The sequence below is a fragment of the Myotis yumanensis genome, unplaced genomic scaffold (genome assembly GCF_028538775.1).
Source record: "Myotis yumanensis isolate MYYU_CA2020_CCGP unplaced genomic scaffold, mMyoYum1.0.hap1 SCAF_17, whole genome shotgun sequence".
Classification (NCBI taxonomy): Eukaryota; Metazoa; Chordata; class Mammalia; order Chiroptera; family Vespertilionidae; genus Myotis; species Myotis yumanensis.
The window spans coordinates 4,761,892-4,782,995 of NW_027223768.1; the positions used below are offsets into that span (position 1 = coordinate 4,761,892).

General features: G+C 47.8%; 1 protein-coding gene across 3 annotated transcripts in view; it reads right to left on the minus strand.

Moving 5' to 3' along the window:
• Positions 1-21,104, minus strand: part of VAV3 (vav guanine nucleotide exchange factor 3) — a 166,148-nt gene that overhangs the window by 100,717 nt on the left and 44,327 nt on the right. For all 3 annotated transcript variants that reach the window (XM_070396983.1, XM_070396982.1, XM_070396985.1), the window contains exons 3-13: positions 16,090-16,148; positions 14,921-14,986; positions 13,902-14,010; positions 13,239-13,331; positions 12,640-12,708; positions 10,322-10,425; positions 8,917-9,016; positions 6,763-6,858; positions 5,261-5,329; positions 3,190-3,276; positions 1,911-1,996 (exon numbers count right to left, since the gene is read on the minus strand). In XM_070396983.1, the coding sequence (XP_070253084.1) occupies positions 1,911-1,996; positions 3,190-3,276; positions 5,261-5,329; positions 6,763-6,858; positions 8,917-9,016; positions 10,322-10,425; positions 12,640-12,708; positions 13,239-13,331; positions 13,902-14,010; positions 14,921-14,986; positions 16,090-16,148 (938 nt within the window). The remainder of the gene's footprint in view (positions 1-1,910; positions 1,997-3,189; positions 3,277-5,260; positions 5,330-6,762; positions 6,859-8,916; positions 9,017-10,321; positions 10,426-12,639; positions 12,709-13,238; positions 13,332-13,901; positions 14,011-14,920; positions 14,987-16,089; positions 16,149-21,104) is intronic.

The window sequence follows — 21,104 nt, forward strand, 5'->3', positions numbered from 1 at the left end:
CAATGGCAATGCTGCACCTTGAAAAGAATGAACAGTGAGCATCGTACCCTTCACTACCCTTAACTAAATGAGTGGCCTCGCTGTTCCTCAGTTTCCTTATTTAAAAACAGGGGGGAAATTTTTGTTTATTTGTTTTTTTTGTTTTGTTTTGATTTTTGTTAATCCTCACCTGAGGATATTTTCCCATAGATTTTTAGGGAGAGGGAAAGACAGAGAGAAACATCGATGTGAAACACATTGATTGGTTGCCTCCTGCACGACCCTGACTGGGCCCGGGCCAGGGAGGAACCTGCAACCAAGGTACATGCCTTGACCAGAATCGAACCCAGGACCCTTTGGTCCGCAGGTCGAGGCTCTATTCACTGAGCCAAACTGGCTAGGGCAAAAAAAAAGGAAAATTTTAATAAGAACCACAGCTACACTCAACATAGCTATAACAAACAACTGAGCCAGGCCAGTGTGGTTCAGTGGTTGAGCATTGACCCATGAACCAGGAGGTCAGGGTTTGATTCCCAGTCAGGGCACATACCCGGGGGATGCAGGCTCGATCCCCAGTAGGGGGGCATGCAGGAGGCAGCTGATCCATGATTCTCATGATTATTGATAGTTTTATCTCTCTCCCTTTCCCTTTCTCTCTCTGAAATCAGTAAAAACTATATTTTTTAAAAAGAAACAATTGAGATTAGCCATAAAAAGTGTTGCCCCTGAACCATTACTTTTGTTTTAGTTTAAAAGCTAACCATTTACAGAATAATGTGAATGAAAACAACGGCAACTAGCTTCTACTGATGTTATTAGGAGTCAGCCCGAATGGCTTTCACAAGGTTGACTGACACCATTTAAACCCCCATGGCCATCTGGGGAGCGAGATGTTAGTATTGTCACTTATTGTGGAGGAAACTGAGGCTTGGGGAGCTCATCTGCTGAAGGTCACGCTGCTAGTGAGATGCTGAGCGGGTGCCCACCTGGCCCAACGGTGGGCCCTGCGCTCTTCCCCTGCAGGCTGCGCCTGGTGGTTACAGGCAGGAGCCACCTGAACCACCGCCTGAGATACAGGAGCAAAGCGCAAACTAGAGGAAATTATGGTTAAATTTGCATGCTGCTATTTCTCCTTTTTTATTAAAAACAACATAACTGGGGAGAAAAACTATCATCCCATCATCCGATACCAACCCTTGTACCTTTTCGAAAACTCTCTGTGATTTATACGCACACACTTTTGAAATGATGATAATGGTACATTCGTGCAGCCTTAACACCTGCATCACTTTCAAAGCCTATTTTCCCGGAGATGCTAAAAGGATGTGTGTCTCCTGGAAGCTACCTGTGGAGCCTGGGTATCAGGTGGAAGCAAGAGCTGATGCTGCCCCCTGCTGGCTGGCTTCCTCATCTGCAAAGGTTCCAGAAAAGGGCCATTTCAACCCAGTGATAATCACATATAGTTTGGGACACCAGGCCAAGCTCACTCATCTCCAAGGACCCCACCGACCAGTTCCCCTCCAGAAAGGCTCACTCCCGCAGTGATCCTCACGCAAACACCTTCCTTGGGACATTTGTTATCATTTTGTTATTTTAAAATGTAGACCCCAAAATGAAACAGTTGTGTGGTGGCAGTTACCTATGCTATGGTGCCTCTACCTCTCCTCTCAGCATCATGTGCACTTTCTTTGGCCCCAGCTGACATTCTCTAGCTGCCACTTCCTACTTAAGAACTTAGACAAACCAACAGACAGCAAGCAGAGGGGACACCACTAAGCCATCTACGTGAGGAACGGTTAGGGAACGGGGGCTGGCTTGCCCCTCGGTTTCTTCCTTCGAGGCCCGGCTTTGCCCGGAGGAACTGTTTCTGAGGCCTCCCCAGGCTCGGATACGAACGGCTTATTCTGAAAGTGCTCGCCCCTCTTCCTCACCTTTCTTGCTTCGTGTGCTTGTCCAGAGTGGTGATCCGGATCTCCCCGTCTCCCTGAGGCCGTCCAAATAGCAGCACTGGTTGGTTCTAAAACGGAAAATGTACACACCTCAGTGTTTCATAATCACATTAAAAAAAAGAGAAAATCTCAGTGAGGATGTGTATTAAGAACAACTACGGTTACTTGACAGCTTTTGTCATTTCACATTTTTAGCGCCCTTACTCTAAAAGGCTCAGGTCTACATGATACACTTTCAAAAACAGCCTGTCCTTGGTCCTCCTGGAGGCAGGCTGAGGACATTAACTAATTTTACTTATAACCCTAATGAGGAAGGCAGCTACCGAAAGAGAGAATTCATCCTAAGAATTCAAGTCACGAGGAAGGTGCAGGAACTAGTATTTCTTGAGCATCCGCTCTGGCTCAGCCACTGTAACAGGGTGAAATGACATATACCCAGCCCTCATGGAGCTACTAGCCAGCGGGGAAACAAGTAAGTCTGTATTTACAAATGCGTGACTGCCATGAAGGGCAGCATGCAGGGCCGGGGACCCACTTTGGTTTAAAGAGTCAAGGAGGGTGACCCTGCTCAGAGATCTCAGGAATGACCAGTTCTGACTTAGCCCGCCGGCTCCGTGGCTGAGCGTCGGCCCATGGACCGGTGGTCACGGTTCCATTCCCAGTGGGGGCACATGCCGGGGTTGTGGGCTCCATCCCCAGTGCCCCCCCTCCACCAGTAACACTGTGGCTTCTGCCTGGAACCCCTTCCCCCGGATCCCTGTGCTGCGGCTTCTCCTTAGGCTTCAGGTTCCAGGGGCCACCACCTCAGAAGGGCTTTTCTAACCATCATATCTAGACGAGGCCTCCCCATCTCACCCCCTGTTGTCTCGCCCTGTTCACAGCACTATCTCAAAATAGCATCTTTAAACTCTCCTTTCCCTGTCTCCTTCACCCTGAGACCGCAGGGCTCAGAGTTCCAGCCCCAGGCTCAAGGTCAGGCGCACAATAGTCACCCAGCACATACACATGAAATGAGTAAATGCACGGGAATCAGCAGGAGTATGTACGGCGGTGAGGGCGCCGAGGTCTAGGATCTGAATGGCTGGGGAGGAAGCTGTGTGACTAAGGTGAGGGGACAGTGAGGGCAGAGCCATCCGTGTGGACGTTGCCAAACAGGAACAGGGAAAATAAACTAGAATTAGAAAATGGAAAGTAAAGTGTCTTTTCTTCAAAAACCACACGTGGTGGGGTAGGGAAGCTGGACGGAGTGATCATGACCTACCAGGTTTTCTATAGAGAGCTGGAACTGCCTGATTTCACGCAGGGTCTCGTTGTCTCTCTTCACTTCGTTCACATACTGTGCCAAGTCCTGCGGAGCGAAGAGAAGGGGACAAAAAGAAGGCCCATGAGATGGGAGGAGAGAGGAGAGCGGTCCGAAAGAAAACACATCATTCCCTTCAGGAGTGGCAAAAGCACCCGTGGCTTTTCAATGGCCATCGAATCAACCAAAGCTGCTCACCAGAGCAAGTTAAAAATGTCTGGAGGACAGCCCGGCCGGTGTTGCTCAGGGGTTGAGCATCAACCTATGAACCAGGAGGTCACGGTTCAATTCCAGGTCAGGGCACATGCCAGGTTGCGGGCTCCATCCCCAGTGTAGGGTGTGCAGGAGGCAGCCGATCAATGATTCTCTCTCATCATTGATGCTTCTCTCTCTCCCTCTCCCTTCCTCTCTGAGATCAATAGAAATGTTGTTTTTTAATGTCTGGAGGACAGCTGGGAAGACCGAAGAGGTGTCACTTACCTCACCCTTGAGAAGAACAGGATAAAAAAAAACAAGTGACCCCACGCAGAACAACAGAAAGGGAACCAGGTCAGGAGAATGTACGTTCCGAAGACATTAACAACGACCCCGAGAGGAGGACATGTCACGCGGGTTGGAGTAAGGGCAGAAAGGAGGGCTCGGCGAGGGAGGGAAAGGGAACTAAGTTAGACCAGGAACCTGCAGGACTGTTCTCTGCCCTCTCCTGGGAGCCTTCCATCACGTCTCCTTTGGAAGCAGAGGGGACAGAGGCGAGAGAGAGCAGAGAACTCGGGGAAACGGGGTGCCATGAACACGGCCCCCTTGCTCCCTGGGCGCTACCTATTTTTAAATGTCTGCTCTCATTTCGGAGGAAACGGTAGCTCATCTTCCACCCGGTGACCAGCTATTTTTATTGTACGCGCTCTCCATTCTCTGTGCTCTGGGGTCTTTTTCATCGTCTCTGTTCCCTTCAGTTCATCTGAAGCAGCAGGAACAGAACTCGGACAAAAGGCAGTTCTGAACTTTGTTCTAAATGAAAGTCTGACTTTTCAGAGCCTGTATCTATAAATGATCTCTTAAAATTAGACCCTTGGTATGACTTTTTGTAACAGTAAGTAACTGGGTGACGGGCCCTGACGGGGTGGGTGCAGAGCCGGCGGACAGCTGGGCTCGCTGGGAAATGGCCCAGAGACACGGAGAAGCATCACCACCGTCTCACAGTCACCTCGAGTTTTGCTCTGAGGACACATTTGCTTCTGTTTTAAATTAGGGATGAATATTTCCTTCACAGTTCAGCACAGCGTGGAAGTTGGGTCTTAGAGATCCCACATGTGCTCAGAAAGTCTGCCTCTATCTACTCATCATTCTTGACTTCCTGGTTTCCCTGAACATAGAAACCCAACCTGAACCTCACATGCACTGACGCTCAGCACCCGCAAAAGGAAGCCTGGCAGAGGCCTCACCGGAGAAAGCTCCCGCCCACCTGGTGCTTACACAGCCGCAGTGTTCTATTGGCGACCGTGCAGAGAATGTCGAAGGCAACCACGATATGAAATCATTCCTGGAGGTTATGGAAGTTGTCATAACATTCACAAATAACAAAAATTCTTTTCGCCCAGCCAGCGTGGCTCAGTGGCTGAGCATTGACCTATGAACCAGGAGGTCACAGTTCGATTCCCAGCTGAGGCACATGCAGGCTTGATCCCTAGTGTGGGGCATGCAGAAAGCAGCCGATCAATGATTTTCTCTTATCATTGATGTTTCTGTCTCTCTCTCCCTCTCCCTTCCTTTCTGAAATCAATAAAAATATATATTTTTTTAATTATTTTAATTCGCCTGTTGGTTTTATGTGTTTTTATCTAAAAATTAAATTCATACAAGTGTATTTATTTCAGTTAAAAACTATTCAACTCTCCCCACCAGAAACAAAACTACACAAATACTTATGTATATTATAATATATTAGCATACCATGCATATGGATTAGCAGAGTCTTCTCTTGTTTTCAGGCAAGAATAACAAACACAAGCAAGGTCACGGCGCATCGCTTTACCTTCATTGCATCCAGAGCCAGCTTCAGATTCGCCTTCTCTGTGGGGTCGGTGGTATGCTTGACCAGTTCCTATTTGGAAGACACAGTTCAGTACTATTTTCATCAAATTAACACCCAAACGTAAGGAAGAAAACATTTAAAAAATTAACCCATTATGTAGGTTTGGCGCAGCCACAAACAGTAGAGAATTTCTCAAAAAATTAAAATGGAACTGCCTTATAAGGCTCAGCAATTCCGCTCTGGAAATACATCCGAAGATACCCAAATCACTAATTTGAAAGGATATATGCTCCCCTATGTCCAGTTACAGTGTAATTTACAACAGCCAAGATCTGGAAGCAACCCAAGTGCCCATCATCATGGGACTAAACATACTTTCAAAATTTAAAGTATAAAACAATCCAAGAGGAATTAGGAAAAAGTTTGCTAAATTTCATGAAAGTATAGTCACATTTGATATTTTTAGAAGTCTGTCTAAAACCTAGATATAAACAGATGTGTCTTAAAAACTGCACCTTCTAAACTCTTCCATTGGTATTTAGTAACCAAAGTTACTAAATAAATTATTCTCTTATTTTGGACAGGTTTTTAGTTCCACGATGTCTCAGAAACTGATCGCCTTCGTCTTCCTTATTATTTCTTCATAAAATCCAATTTGAGTAGAGTTGCTCTGAGTTTAGGTCTCATACATGTTTTAATGCATTTTAAAGAAATAATCAGGGTTTGAATTTCTCTGATTTCTCAGTAGAACAAAAATAGGGATGACTAATAATTCTGCGGCTTCAGTGCAAGAAATGTAATATAAAGAGGTCCAAAGCACAGAAGACTCCAAATCATATTTCACATGCAGGTAGGAGACCTGTTTAAAACAACATTTCACAAGCGTCAGCAGAGGAGATAGGCTAATGCAGTAGGACATTCCTTTGGAGCAGAACTAATGAGTCTCCTGGTACAGCCATCAAATTAAATTTATAAGACTCTCCACCCTCATTAGAGGACTAACCGTGGAAACCGCAAGCTTTGGGGTAATAACGAGAATCCCTTCAAAATACATGTAGCCTTATTATAATCTACTAGAGCAGAAAGCAAGCCAGAATATGACACAACTCTCCTCAGGTTATGGTTATCGGGCAAAAGTTCTCCCAGAATTAACCTGCTGAATCCGGGTACGTAGCACTATCGGGAATCTAGTAAGTGATTAATACGGACTACAAAGCACTTGGCCGAAGGGGTCTTCATATTTGTTTTGACCTGATTATTTAATTTTTAAGTCTGTCTGGAGCCAGCTCTGTTTGAGGGACAGGGAGTGTGACCTTGTGAAAAATGGGAATCACCCTGGCTTCAAGGAAGGCAAGTTTCCAGCTGTTATTTCCCGTTGCGCCCCACTGATCATTGAGAACTGCAAGGGGCTCGGGCCCCAGACACGGAGGCTTGGGCACACAGTGGGTGCCTCATGAGTATTTGGTTGAAGGAATGAAGGAACAGGGGTTTAAGTGACGTACCTGCAGGAGAAGGTGGTACTTTAACACTCGCTGCATTGGGACCACGAGCAAGTCTCGGAGAGTGAACTTCCCGTTGTTGGCGCGTTTGGAACATTCCTAGTGAAAGGTGGTTTTTAAAACGTGCGTTAAAAACCGTTAGCTTTGTCAAAGGGGGTCATAGAGCCAACACGAAAAGATGCAAAGGCCATACACAGAACTGTGACTGCATGATAAACATCTCCTTTTCCTTAACAAGCCTTGTTTCTAAAAAATAGAAAGCACCTACAATTAAAAACCAAAAACAAACCAACCTTGGAGCATTTCAGCTCTAAATATGAACCGATAAGAAAAACTCTTTATGTATGAAGATTCTTTCCTCTGGGCCCTCCAGCATCTTCCTCCTCACAGGCTGACAGCTCGGCCTTGTCCCCAATCTCATCCAAGCCCCGGCCCGTCCAACCCACATGGGCCTCCCCACCAACACACCCCGGTTCTCTCCAGCTGCCATGTGCTTGGCCAGTTCCCGGCAAAATCCAGCGTTCTCAAGAGCTACACTTCCAGGCCTTTAGTAACAACCCCAATCAAAACGATGCTCTCTCTGTGCCCTGTGGGTCTTTTCATTCTTGTTGTACGTAATCCCTTCCCCAAGATGTCTCCCATACCTCTAAGAATCTGGTATTTGCTGAAGTGTTTGTTGAACTGAATGAAATGATTGACTCCAAAAATATGCTCAAGTGTAAACCTACTACAGGATTCAATGTTTCAAAAGCCTCGGGTTTCTATTTTTTTTAACATCACACTATTCTTTTTTTAAAGTGTATTTCAAACTAGTATTTTACTGTTTCTCACAGATCTATAGTGTCGTTCAAAAAGAATGGCTCAGTTGTTTGAGCATCGTCCTGTGCACCAAAAGGTCACCGGTTTGATTACAGGTCAGGGCACATGCCCTGGATGTGACTTCAATGCCCAGTTCGGGGTGTGAAGGAGGCAGCCAATAGATGTTTCTCTCTCCCTCTCTGCCTCTCTCTCTAAAAATCAATTTAAAAAACAGAGTTCATAAAAATATTATTATTAGTGGGCAACTTAGTAAGTCCAAAATCCTCAGACAATTGCACATCCCAGACCAAGGAATTTGGGAAGGAGCTCAGGAAAGGAGTTATAGTCAAGGAAATTCTCCTTAGCTCATGACTTGGTTTCCCTGTGCCCACACTTAGCTCTTCTGGAACATAAAACGATTTATCACCAGAAGCGATAAAGCAAACTCCATCAGCTCTAATGACCACAGCGCCTAATGAGTGTGTCTGACTGAGGATCTTAAGCAAGAAATGCCAGCTCGGCCTGGCCAATTGCTGCAGGTCACTGGAAAGGTAACTATGGCGCTGACTGCTTGCTTCCACACATTAGAGAGCGCTCTGGGTCATGGGTCTCAAATGGGAGGTTAAACTGTTAATTCTGTGGTCATGGATGGGTCTCCTCTCCCAGTGAAGTCCCACCCAGTGACCGTACTCTGCATGTTCAGCTCCTTAAAACAGGTTGTATCTGACACTTCCTATATTATGACATCTAACACAGCGTCAGGAGCAGAAGTACCATACACTACTATTCACGCTGTGATGTGATGGAAGTCAGTGTAAAACTGTTTTCAGGAAACTAGTTCCTTTCAGTTCTAAGCCACAGGCTTTCTCAGCCCCAAAGTCCGGAAAAATTACCCGCATCCACCTCACTCCTGAGGCTCTGATAAGATAAGCTCCTAAGGCAGCCACAGCCTCAGGCTGTCCCACAGCTGTTATTTCCACATTGTATTGTGTAGAGCAGTGGTTCTCAACCTTCCTAATGCCGTGACCTTTAATACAGTTCCTCATGTTGTGGTGACCCCCAATTTCATGGTTACAAATTGAACATAATTAAACCATAGTGATGAATCACAAAAACAATATGTAATTATATGTGTTTTCCGATGGTCTCAGGCGACCCCTGTGAAAGGGTCATTCGACCCCCAAAGGGGTCGCGACCCATAGGCTGAGAACTGCTGGTATAGAGGTAGCTACTAATACACTTTATAAAATGGCCATGAAATTATACTGAGAATACATGGGGACATTAACGCACTGGTCGGGAAAAGGAATATCTGGCTCTTAGGGTGGTTCATAAACCAAGAGACAAAACAACAGGCACCTCTAACTTCAGCTTGACATCTTCTTTCGTCTTAGAGATGTAGTCTAAGCTGGAGATGGCCGACTCCACGGCGCTGCAGTACTGCCCGTAAATCACCAGCCTGGAAGGGAGGAGACAAGGAGGAAGTCTCTAGGACAGCAGAGCACGAACCTGGAGGGGGAGAGGCGGGACTTCCCCCTCTACACCCACAGCGGGGGAGACACAGAGCAAACCCCGCCTGTCGGCACCCCCGCTGCCTAGGAACCCCGGCAAGCGGCTCCCTCCCAGTCTCTCAGCTCAGCCTCTCACTCCTTTCTCACACACACCACACAGGCAGCCAGCGAAGGAGGATCACGCACAGGGATGGTATTAAAAATGACTCCTTTTATTTCTACATTTGACCGGGGCTCATTGCACGGACATTTTTACAGCAGGTGGATTTTAAAAACTGGCTTGACGACTGTAGGTGTTGAGTACAAATATACACACAAAACAAAATTTAAAATTTCTGGTTAAGCTCCTGTTATATAAATGTCTACTCACTATGCTGTCCACCGGAAACTAATATAACGTCGCATGTCAGCTGCAAAGTGTCTATTAGAGATCAACGTTTCACTGTCTACTCACACACAGAAACCAGGTGATGTGACGCTACAAGTGTACTGTAATAATTACTATGACTCCATTCACTCCGTCCTCCTTTTTAATTAAGAAAATGCATTCTCTGAAGTGGGGACGAGGGGCCTGGACTGTGCGGGTAGAAGATGCGTCGCCGGGCAGGGACTCAGCCTGCTCCACAGAGGGGCCCCGGCAGGACACAGAAATTTCCCAAAGAGGCTGGGGATTTAATGTTTCTTTTAACTCTACTGATACGTTCGTGTTTGTCTAATTGTTGATGCAAAGCAATTTATGAGCCACTTCTGAGTCAGCATTAGGAACTATGGCGCTTGGTGTAAAATTTTAAGCTAAATTCCCAATCATGTGAGCTGGTGGGGAGATTTTTCTTCTCTAACTTACAAAGGGAAACTGACGTGCGTCGTGAATCAAATACCCCATCAGGGAGAAGGATAAAATATTAAGAGTTGGAAAAAGCACCGGGCAGCAGCTCACCCACAGCCGACACATACAGGTGGGGAGAAGGAGGCGGGCGAGTTAGCGAGACTTCCTGAAACCAGAGGCCTCGGGGACAGGGTGGGAGAGTCCGCACCGACGGGCAGGGCAGCCGTCTGCAGCCGTTTTTCCTTTTCGCTCACTGTTCTGTCACACATGTGGAGCTCACTGCCACCAGAGGTCCCAGGTCCCGAGTTCTACCCGCCGCCCACGTGTCCACGTGAACAGTGCTGATTCCTACCTATGAGCTGTGTTCACACTGACCCTCACTACCATGACCAGCGAACAGACCCAACATTTTAAATTCAGAAGTTACCTTTCCTTGTAGTTAATGAAAATTTGATACAAGTTCTGGTCATTCTTATTTACGATGGAATCGTGGATTTCTTGCATTAGGTTCCGATGAACTTTTACAAGTTCCTTAGAAAAGAAAGCAAGGTCAAAGTTAGTTAGAAATCAGAACAACAACAAAAAAATCACCGGACCCCAGAATCCCTATTGCTGCTAGAATTGCCATCCAAGGACACGCTAAAGGCACTCAGTACAGAAACCTGCTCACATCCACATCCGTAAAAAGAGGAGGGAGAGGAGGGGAGGATCGGGAGGAAGTGGAGAGAAGGAGGAAAGGGAAGGGGAGGGCAGAGGACGGGAGAGTGACAGGCCACATGAAACAGCAATTTCAGATCTGACTGGAAATGCCCATGTCCTGTGCGAGAGAAATGATTTCACTGGTTATTAAAGGGTAATTTATTCCTCGTAGAGAAATATGCACGGCTCATTTTCATTTTGTAACTGCTGTAAATGTTTCAATTCAACTACCAAGTGCTTAATGTTTTATTGACAAGATAAGTGAGGACTCGTGTCCGGGGGGCATGGAAATGTAGATTTACACTTTGGTCAATTAGTGGTGTCCCAGGGCTGAGCTAACAACAGTCAGGCTGAATCACCAGACAACTGGGGCAGAAAGAGGAGCAAATACATTGGACAAGGAGGCTTACCAAGCTCCTCACAGGCAGGATGTCACATGTTTCCTGACAGGCAAGTAATTTCCAGTCAGATGGTCCTGCCAGTCACAGCCATGGAACCAAGGGGCCGGTCCCCCACTATCCCCTCCCCTGTGCCCTGGGACTCCCTGACCTCACTGCCCAAAGGAACCAGGAATATGTTGGGCCTGTCCTTCTGGCTCTGGGGGGAGAGGGGGGTGTTATTTGTTTGTTTATATATTTTTTATTGATTTCAGAAAAGAAGGGAGAGGGGGAGAGAGAAACATCAATGATGAGAGGATCATGGATCATTGCCTCCTGCACACCCCACACTGGGAAATTGAGTTCCCAACCTGGGCCTGTGCCCTGACCAGGGATGGAACCGTGACCTCCTGGTTCATAGGTCAACACTCAATCACTGAGCCATGTCGGCCGGGCGGGCCTGTCCTTTGGCTGAGGCTCATGAAAAGGCCTGTCCAATGGGGTCCTCGATTACAATGACCGTATTTGGGTGGTTCAAGAGCCTCATCTTCCTAGAACGTGCACTTGGTTATTTCCTAACCGTTCACTTGACGTTGCGACCTTTCTTCCTGCAATGTTACCATCAATGAGAATGTCTTCATTGGGCCCAAATCAAGGACAAGACCAACGTGCCACAACTAGCCGACTGGGGCACGTCCGCAATGTACGTAAAGAAGCAAAACAGACTGGGCCAGTCAGGTGATGCAAGCACCCCTGTAACAAAGGCTGACATATTACACATGAAAGCTGTGCAATAAGACTACAGCCAGCTCCAGAGGCCTCGGAACATGAGTCTTGCCCAGCATGACCTCAGTTGGCATAGCGTTTGCCTGGCTTCATGCTTCCAAGTAAATATTCTTTTAGGATTATAAAACCATTGGAAGGTGCTCTGAAACTTGAAATGCTTACATAAACCTATTAAAATAGACTACTGAGCCCAGTGGCATGGCTCAGTGGTTGAGCACTGACCTATGAACCAGAAGGTCATGGTTTGCTTCCTGGTCAGGGCACATGCCCTGGTTTTGGGCTCCATCCCCAGTAGGGGGAGTGCAGGAGGCAGCCGATCCATGATTCTCTCTCATCATTGATGTTTCTATCTCTCTCCCTCTCCTTTCCTCTCTGAAATCAATAAAAAATATATTCTAAATAAATAAATAGAATAGGCTGTTGAAGCATAAGGAAGCCATATATTTCAGAAATTGGAGTTAAGGTTGATATAACTGGAAGCAGAAAAGAGACACCAAGACAGTGGAGGAATGGTAGGAGTAGAGGAGACGGAGGAGGTAGGACAGTGTCGGTAAGACGGGGTTGAGGGGCTGGAGGAACCATGGAGCAGTGAGTGGGCCAGAAGGGGGCTCCCCCAGACACAGACAGAAGCCCAGGGACTGTTGAACTAAGACTCCCTCAACATGAATCTTATCCATGTGTCTTCTGCATGTATTCTGAGTGACTTTTGATTAACCATATGACTTATCAGTTATTTCTTGAGAATATAGCTATAAGAACTCAAGAGGCAGAAAATAGAGTCAAAATTGTTAAAGAATACCAGAGAATGCTACAACAGGGATCTGGAACCCCAATGAGAATTTTACAGAAGTACCCCACGTTTAGCTAGCATAGTTTCACTTACGGGAATGTTGATGAAGACAGAATCAAATTCTGCTGCTGTCAGAAATCGTTTTAGTGGTGCCATGAAGTACTACCCGGAGAGGAGAGAGAATAAGAATTAAGGACAACTCATCCTAATCTAGATAACAGATCGTCATCAACAAACAATAAATATTTACTGAAAGTCGGTTGTTTATCAGTATTATGAATGTCCAAGAAACAGCAGAAACTATTTTCTCTGCCTTACAAATCACAGACTTGAACAGAGATAGAAAGACATAAGTACAAGTTAATACATTTAAAGCATAAAATACTTTGGGTGGTGAACACACAATGGAGCAGACAGATGAAGTATTATAAAATTCTCTAACTTCCATGACCGAGAACCAGAGTTCTATTGTGTTCACTGTTATATTCGGATTGATCCCTGCACACAGATACTGAAATCAATCAATAAATAGTTGTGGAAGGATTAAATCTGCTTTGAGATCTGTAAACCCAAAGTTCTACTGAAAATTAGAATAGACACACACACACACACACACACACAGAAAACACTGAGCCCAACACATTCACCATGTCGGGCAGGAGGGGCCTCAAGAGTGACACCTGATCACTTACTTTCTCTATTGACTCCAGCGTTTCTGTGTATTTTTCTTCCGTCTGCTTAATTTCTGCGAGGCAGCAACTCCGTATGTCATTCTCTGGACATTTCTGCAATTAGAATGATCCCATTAAAATTAGTTAATCAAATTCATGTGTTAATCTCTCTGGCGGGAGCTAGAGAGAGATCAAAATCATTGCTGGTTTTCTGAAGCTTTCCATTTCTAGTAAAACACATAACCGAGAGATCGGCATGGTTATAACTAGTAACCATGACCTGTTATTGCATCTGGAGCCATAGAAACGTGTTACAGGTCAAAACAACCCTGGGAGTCTCTGGTCTAATCCTTGCATTTTACTGGTGAGGAAACCAAATCTGAGCGATAAGTGACATGTCACCAGCAGAACAACAGCAGAGGAGCAATGGGACTTAATTTCATGGAGTCATGAAATTGTACTGTTAAGAAAGAAAATCTTCTGTGACAAAGCAGGTAAACATTCTTTTACATTCGATGTCGCATCAAATATACACATAACGGGCAAAGGTAAGAAAAAGAAACAAACAAAAAAGCCATCCCAGCAGAAGTTCCATAAATAATTACATTGAATCTTTAAAATGGTCACTTTCCCAATAAAATACCCAGAGTAACTAAAAAGAAAAAGAACAAGGCGAGTGCCTACGGGTTGCTGCGCCTCCTCCGCTTTCATCAAGTCCTCGTAGACCTCTCCGCCTTCGTCTTCCCCGTAGACACAGTCATACAGGCCCTCCTCATCCTCCACGTGGGTCTCGCTGGAACGAAGGGCACGGGAGAAAGGTCACTGTGTGGTAGGAAACGCAGGAGCTAGAAGCAGCTTCCCGGATTCCCATGGAAATCCAGAGGGGACATAATATGGAACTGGTGGCGTCGGAGGCTCAGGTGACGGCTCCGTCCCTTCTACAGGGACAATGACAACAACAGCACCCGACAGCAAAGGCAGCGACAGGAACATTCCGCACGTGCTGACTATGCACAACGCCCCCGTGACCCCTCTGCAGGAGCCGGCCGCCCCCCAGGCCAGCATCGGTGGTGCTGTGAGGCAGGCCCTGTCAGTGGATCCAGCATCGCGATCAAGACTTCGAGAGGACAGCAAGGCATTGGACTTGCCCCAGACAACACAGGTCCGTGCAGGGCCGGATTGAAAAGTCTGCCTCACACTCCGGATGTGCTGATCACACTATCGAAGGGTAGGGTACGGAGAGATGGGGAGCTGAAGGGGACCTAGCATCTGACAGGCAGTCTTTCACTTTCTGCAGGCTTATCATTGCCAAGACCTCATGCAGTGGGTTTCAGACCACGTTCCTTTGGAGGGCACCTTCCTTGCGCCTGCCAAGCGGGCACCGTCTGCCCTGCCTCTCCAGGAATGGAGTGCAGTGTCTGCTTCATGTCCCTTCACGGCCTCACTCCTCTGCCTCCACCTCTACATGCCTGGGAAGGGCTCAAATTTGACTTGGCGACAGTCTGCCTCTCTACTCCTCAGAGAGCCCTGCACGCGTGGGCCACTCAAAGGCAACCAGGAGCCCAGGGAAGTCCACTGTCTCGGACGCTTTCCCTTCCGGGCCTGGGGTTGATGGTTACACACCTCAGCCCCTGGCCACTGTCCCCTTCACAGCGCTCTGCCAACACCCCCAGCTACGGCCCACAAAGGAAGCGCTCACGTACTCTATCAGGTCGGGGAGGGCTTTGTAGATGTCCTCATCGCTGACGCTCTCTTCTGTTGGGAAGGGCCTGGGGGGAGAGAGGGAGAGAAGGAGGGAGAGAAAAACAAGGTGAGCAAGCGGCATCCAGAGAGACACTGCCTCCCATGAACCGTGTCAGCCCGCCTGCCGCCAGCGCGGGCCGGTCAGTCACCACGTCTGAGACAGCGTCTGGCGTTTCTCCCAGTGTGGCTGGGTCTGGGGTCCCTGGGGAGACCAAGCACCTGCTACCCCAGGGCATCAGCAGCAGGTCTGCTGGTCACTCAGCCCTCTGAGCAGCTGGGGACAGGCTGCTGTGCTTAATGGATCCCCCACCAGCCACAACTCTGCAGGCTCACCTCCTGGCAGAGAGCAGGCCTGCCTTCAACACCAGCTCTTCTCACTTACGGATGCTGATGTGACTGACAAATGAATGAGTAGCAATCACCCTTAACAAATAGCTGGGTGACAATCACTCTTGACAATTAACTGGGTGACAACCTAATAATGAAAATTATTAGAAGGCAAGAATACTGCGCCCTGTATATATGATTATTGACTCTGATATATTTTTCTACTTAGACTTATTAGTAAAGGTGTTTAAGTTGTGTGTGTTTTTCAATTATTGGGTAAATGAGTCAATCGGCCCTCAGGGAGAATAGGATGTTTTCTCTGCTCCCTGTTCAAAGGAAATCACTGTCACTGATCCCCTATTCCTGCCATGAGCACCCTTTTTGCCTCATGCTTCTGAGACACATTTGATAACATGCACATGATGCTCTAAATCCATGTCTAACAAAGTCACAGAAATCAGACTTCAGAGGCAACGTTTTACTTTTTTTTTTACATGCCACCAGCATGTGTTTGCCTTGATGAATCACATATATAGAAATCTTGAAGGAAGCTTAAAAAAAAAAAGAACTATATCAATGATAGTCACCAGTAGAATGAGAACCATGTTTGGCCAACGGGTCTCATTCAGCTCCGTGAATACGTTTTTAGTTGCTCAGTACGTGTCAAACGCGTGTTGGCACTTACATACCAGGCAGCCTGCATGAGTGAGAAGCAGTCCTCGCGTGCAACATGCTTTGCAAACAGTGACTACTGAATAAGCAATCGTTACACTGACCATGGGCCGCGGAGAAACACGCTTACCTGATTCCTGTGGCCAACGCGATGGGTGTTCGGGAGAGTCGCGATAGCGTTTCTATCACCTGAGAACAGAGGGACGTGTTCATTGAAACTGTTTCAGGAAAGATAAGTTCTTTTCACAAAATAGTAGTTTAGCAATCTAACGTCAAAAATGGCAGCAGACGCGTGAATTTGCAGACGCCAAAGAGGTGCAGAATGGCAGAGCTGGGAGTGGCAGTATAAACACCTTCGGTATAATTTTGTCCCTTTCTTGAAGTGACCCCACTTCAAATGCTCAATAGCCACACAGACAGCAAACTTTCCCAACATCACAGAAACTTCCACCGGTCCGCCTGCTGGGTAGCAATGTGATGGAGCACGTGGGGCCAGACCCCACGGTTCAAATCCTGGCTTTACCACTTATCAGTCACATAACCTTAATGACTTAAGGACAAATGACTTAATTTCTCCGGGCTGCAGTTTTTTTCCATCAGGATACGGCATACAACAATAGATTATTATAGTCATTAGATTACTGTAAGGATTACAAAGATAGCACATGCAAAATATTTCAATGGTAGCCATTCTTGAAAATCTCCAACTTTAAGAAAATGTGCCCCTGCTCATCCTCCTGTTTCAAGGTCCCTTAAGAAGACATACCCAGCCATGGCTGTCGCATTAGTAGCTAGTAATCTCCTGTTTGGCACTGTGGTTTCAGCAGTATCAGCATGCAATCAAAAGGAAACTAGTATTGCTATGCATTTTACTATGCTATTATTGGTGAGACTTTCTATGAGAATGACCATGCATCCACAAGATGCATCTTCTGTTCCTTTTGCTACCAATAACCAGAACTATTCACAACCCGTCCCCCTCTCCCCCTGCAAAACTTGAGTTTGATGTTTCCATACAATTGTCCACCAGAGGGAGCCAGACAACAGCACTCCATCACTTTCCTTCTGCGGTGAATGAGTTTATAAAGTAGTACAAGCATTTCTGAAAGTCAGCAAGCTGCACCGAACTCCTGCTATTTCTGTAAAAGGAGCATTTCCCACTATTTAGTGATATAAAAATAAAGACACAGATTCGGAGGAGAGGAGCATGGCAAGAGACTATGCAGCATGCCTTAGAGAGCACCTCCCAGGACCCTCTCTCGGTTCCGGGCCCATCTGATGATACACGGAGCACCCTCCTCCCCGCTGCCCCTCACCTCCTCCTCCCTGTCCCTGTTAGCTCCAAGTGTAGCCAAAGCAAACAGAGACTGTTCAGTCCTAGTCGTGTTTGCAGAACAGCATGTCTGCTATGAAGGCAGAGTGACCCCTGTACAAACAAGTACCAGACCCTCAGGTCCCTGCCGCTGGAAATGCCGACTCCAGAATATTGACGAATATTGACAGAACAAAACAGCGCCAAAGGCAGGAAAGACGACGCTGTTTTCCCTGAAATGTATTCACTTCTAAAAGGCTGCCTCAGAATGAGATGAAACTGTGGTCATTAACGCCAAGAAAGGGGTAACTAGTCAGAACATGTTCAAGGTAATAACAGCCCAACAACCAACTACTAAAACCACATCACAATGCTCTTCCTTTACCTCCGTCTACACCCTGTTTGTTAAAATGGTGGCATCTGTAAAGAAGTGACAAAGATTCCAGGGAATATGAATAGGAGTCAGTGTGGGAGGCAGGAGGGGAGGTGGGCAGGGCTGCTCCGGGCTCCAGAAAGGGGGTGAGACCCCGGAACCTGGGAAGGATCGAGGGAAACGGCTAAGAAGGAAGACGGCAGGGTCCAAGCTGCATTCTGAGAAGACCACTCAGCAAAGTGAAGGGCGGGCAGGAGGACCTGGGGTGCAGACAAGGCACCAGGAGACACGCTAGGGGTGTTCGCCATCGTCCAGGTGAGAAACAGGACGTCTGAGCTGAGCCCACAGCAGTACAGACTGAGAGGCGACAAGTGGCTGATGCCCTGGGGAGGGAAGGACTAGGACAACTGGGGGTGGGGGTTAGGGGGTGGAGGGTGAGGGTGGGCTGTGAAAGCTGGGAGGTGGCCAGCTCCCCTGCCACCACCGCCACCGGAGAGCCTGAGGATGCTCCCAGCAGGATGCTCTCAGCCTCTCTGGGCCCCTCCACGTGCTGACCAGGTACACCCTGAACTCGCCAGGCCAATCCCTCCTCCAGAGCCTTCTCTGACCATCTCCCACCTCCAATCGGGGTCCTTGGGTCCCCATGGGACTCTGGACATAACGCTGCCCTAGCACCTAGCACCTTTTATTCGCTGCTTCAACTATTTCAAATGGACTCCTGTTGATTTTGTCAAAATGAAATAACACAGTAATACATAAGAGTCAGTCCCACCTACACACGCCTCTCCCACCTGCTGCCCACAGGGAGCCAGAGCTCAGGTAAATGTGTTCCTATTATACAGATTTTTCCAAGTGCTTTTGTCACTTATCAATATATCACAGCCCTGGCCGGGTCGCTCAGTAGGGTAGAGCATCATCCCATACACCAAGGTTATGGGTTCGATCCCAGGTCAGGGCACATACAAGAATCAACCAATGAATGCATAAATAAGTAGAACAAATCAATGTTTCTCTCTCCCTCTCTCTTTCTCTAAAATCAATAAACTTAACAACAAAAAGACAGTTGTGTCAATACACATAGATCTACTTTGTTGATTTTAATGTTGTATAACATTTAATGTATGTAACACAATGATTCAACCATTCTCCTACCATTGATGTGTGGTTGCACTTTATGCATTCATTGGTTGATTCTTTTTTTTTAATATATTTTATTGATTTTTTACAGAGAGGAAGGGAGAGAGATAGATAGTTAGAAACATCGATGGGAGAGAAACATCAACCAGCTGCCTCCTGCACATCTCCCACTGGGGATGTGTCCGCAACCCAGGTACATGCCCTTGACCGGAATCGAACCCGGGACCTTTCAGTCCGCAGGCCGACGCTCTATCCACTGAGCTAAACCGGTTTCGGCTCATTGGTTGATTCTTGTATGTGCCCTGAGAATCGAGCCCACAACCTTTAATGCCATCACCACCACCATCATCATCATCATCATCATCATCATCATCAGTAAAGTAACAAAATTGAGATTTTTTACTTCCTATTCTCAAACCCCCCATCTACCAGGAAAGACCCAGGTGGTGGGCAGAAACCCACACCTAGTACTGCCGAGTCCACCCACAGCCCGGGGAGAGCAAGGCCAGCTGTCCCCTCAGCTGGGGACAGAGCCGGAGGCTCCAGTGGCTTCTTAGAAGTGGTAACCTTGGCTGCATACGCAAGGGCCATGGGGAACTTCCCGGATCTTCGTGGGTCTGCATGTCTGTCTGTCCGCAGACGCCTGACGGGCCAGAACGCCAGCCCCACCGGCTCCGGCGCCGTGAGGACACTCGGCGGACTTACTGGCACTGCTCGGCCTGAGCAGCTGCAGAGTGGCCGTTTCCGGAGTAATATTTTCCAACTTGGTTTACAGTGGACAGTGTTCAAGCTCTCGGAGATGAGGTCACTAAGCAAAGTTTTTTCTAAACCAAACAGTCGTGCCCTTGTCTCAGGCATTTATCTCCACAGCACCGAGGGCTCGCGGTGCCTGCCTTCCCGCCCCTGCCCCCCGCCTCTGAAGACCCCACAGGGCATCTCCCCTGCCCACCTGCCTTCCCGCCCCTGCCCTCCGCCTCTGAAGACCCCACAGGACATCTCCCCTGCCCACCTGCCTTCCCGCCCCTGCCCCCCGCCTCTGAAGACCCCACAGGACATCTCCCCTGCCACCTGCTCCTCCCAGGCTACACGCTGGGAGACTTCTCCTGCACACCCAGGTCTAAGTCCTCCCAACTCATCCTCGGAACCTCAGATCCCACTCCTCCCGCCCGCCCTCCCCTCTGCCTTAGTCCACACCCTCTGTCTCCTGCCTCAGTTGCTGAATTGACTCTAGCTTGTCACAGTGTCGCAGAAGGACTGGCCAGAGGGTGAGATCCAGGCGTCAGTTAGAAAAGTGGCTCTGTTCCGGGGGGCGGGGGCGGGGGGAGGGGGAGGCAAAAGGCAGCCCTGGGACAATAGCTGACCCAGAACTCTGAGGAGCCTCTGATGTCCTTGTGAGCGGGTGTCGCCCATCAGAGCCGCTGCCTGAACCTGTGTCCGGCAGGACCCACCAGTGCGGGGCTGGCCCAGAAACAGCCTGGGTCTTTTGACTCTGCCTTGAAGAAGCACTGAGTGGAACTCAACTTCAGAGAAATGTTTCTTTAAAAGCAGCAGAAGGTGCCCTGGCCGGTATGGCTCAGTGGATAGAGCGTCAGCCCCAGGACTGGAGAATCCTGGGTCTGATTCCAGTCAAGGGCACATACCTTGGTTGCAGGTTCCCTGGCCCTCGTCAGGGTGCATTCAGGAGGCAACTAATCGATGTCTCTCACGTCGATGTCTCTCTCTGTCTCTCCCTCTCCCTTCTACTCTCTCTAAAAACCAATGGAAAAATATCCTTGGACCATTATAAACTGATGAACAAAAATAGATACAGAGGCAGAGCAGCATCGAACAGACTGTCAGACTACAGCGGGAAGGCAGGGGAGAGTTGGGGGGAGGGGGGTAAGAGATCAACCGAAGGACTTGTATGCACGCATATAAGCATAACCAATGGACACAAGACACTGGGGGGGGTAGGGGGGGAGGGGAGGCCGGGGGAAGGTGGGGGGGGAGGAGACATATGTACTACTCTTTGTAATACTTTCAGCAATAAAACAAAATTAAAAAAATAAAGAAAAATATCCTTGGGTGAGGATAAATAAAAAAATAATAAAACAGAAGGTGCTCATTGGGTTTTCTCTTTCCTCTTTGTAGTGAGCGGGGCAAAGGATGGCGGGTCGGGGTCCGGGAGCAGCGGGAACAGAGCTGAGCCCGGTCTCTGTTGTTCCCCTAAAGAAGCACGCACGTTCCCAAATAAGGAGCCAGCGCCGGGCCTGAATCACTTACAGACATGCAGGGCTCCCGCAATCGGGCAAGACATAATTTTATCACACCCTTGAACGATGCT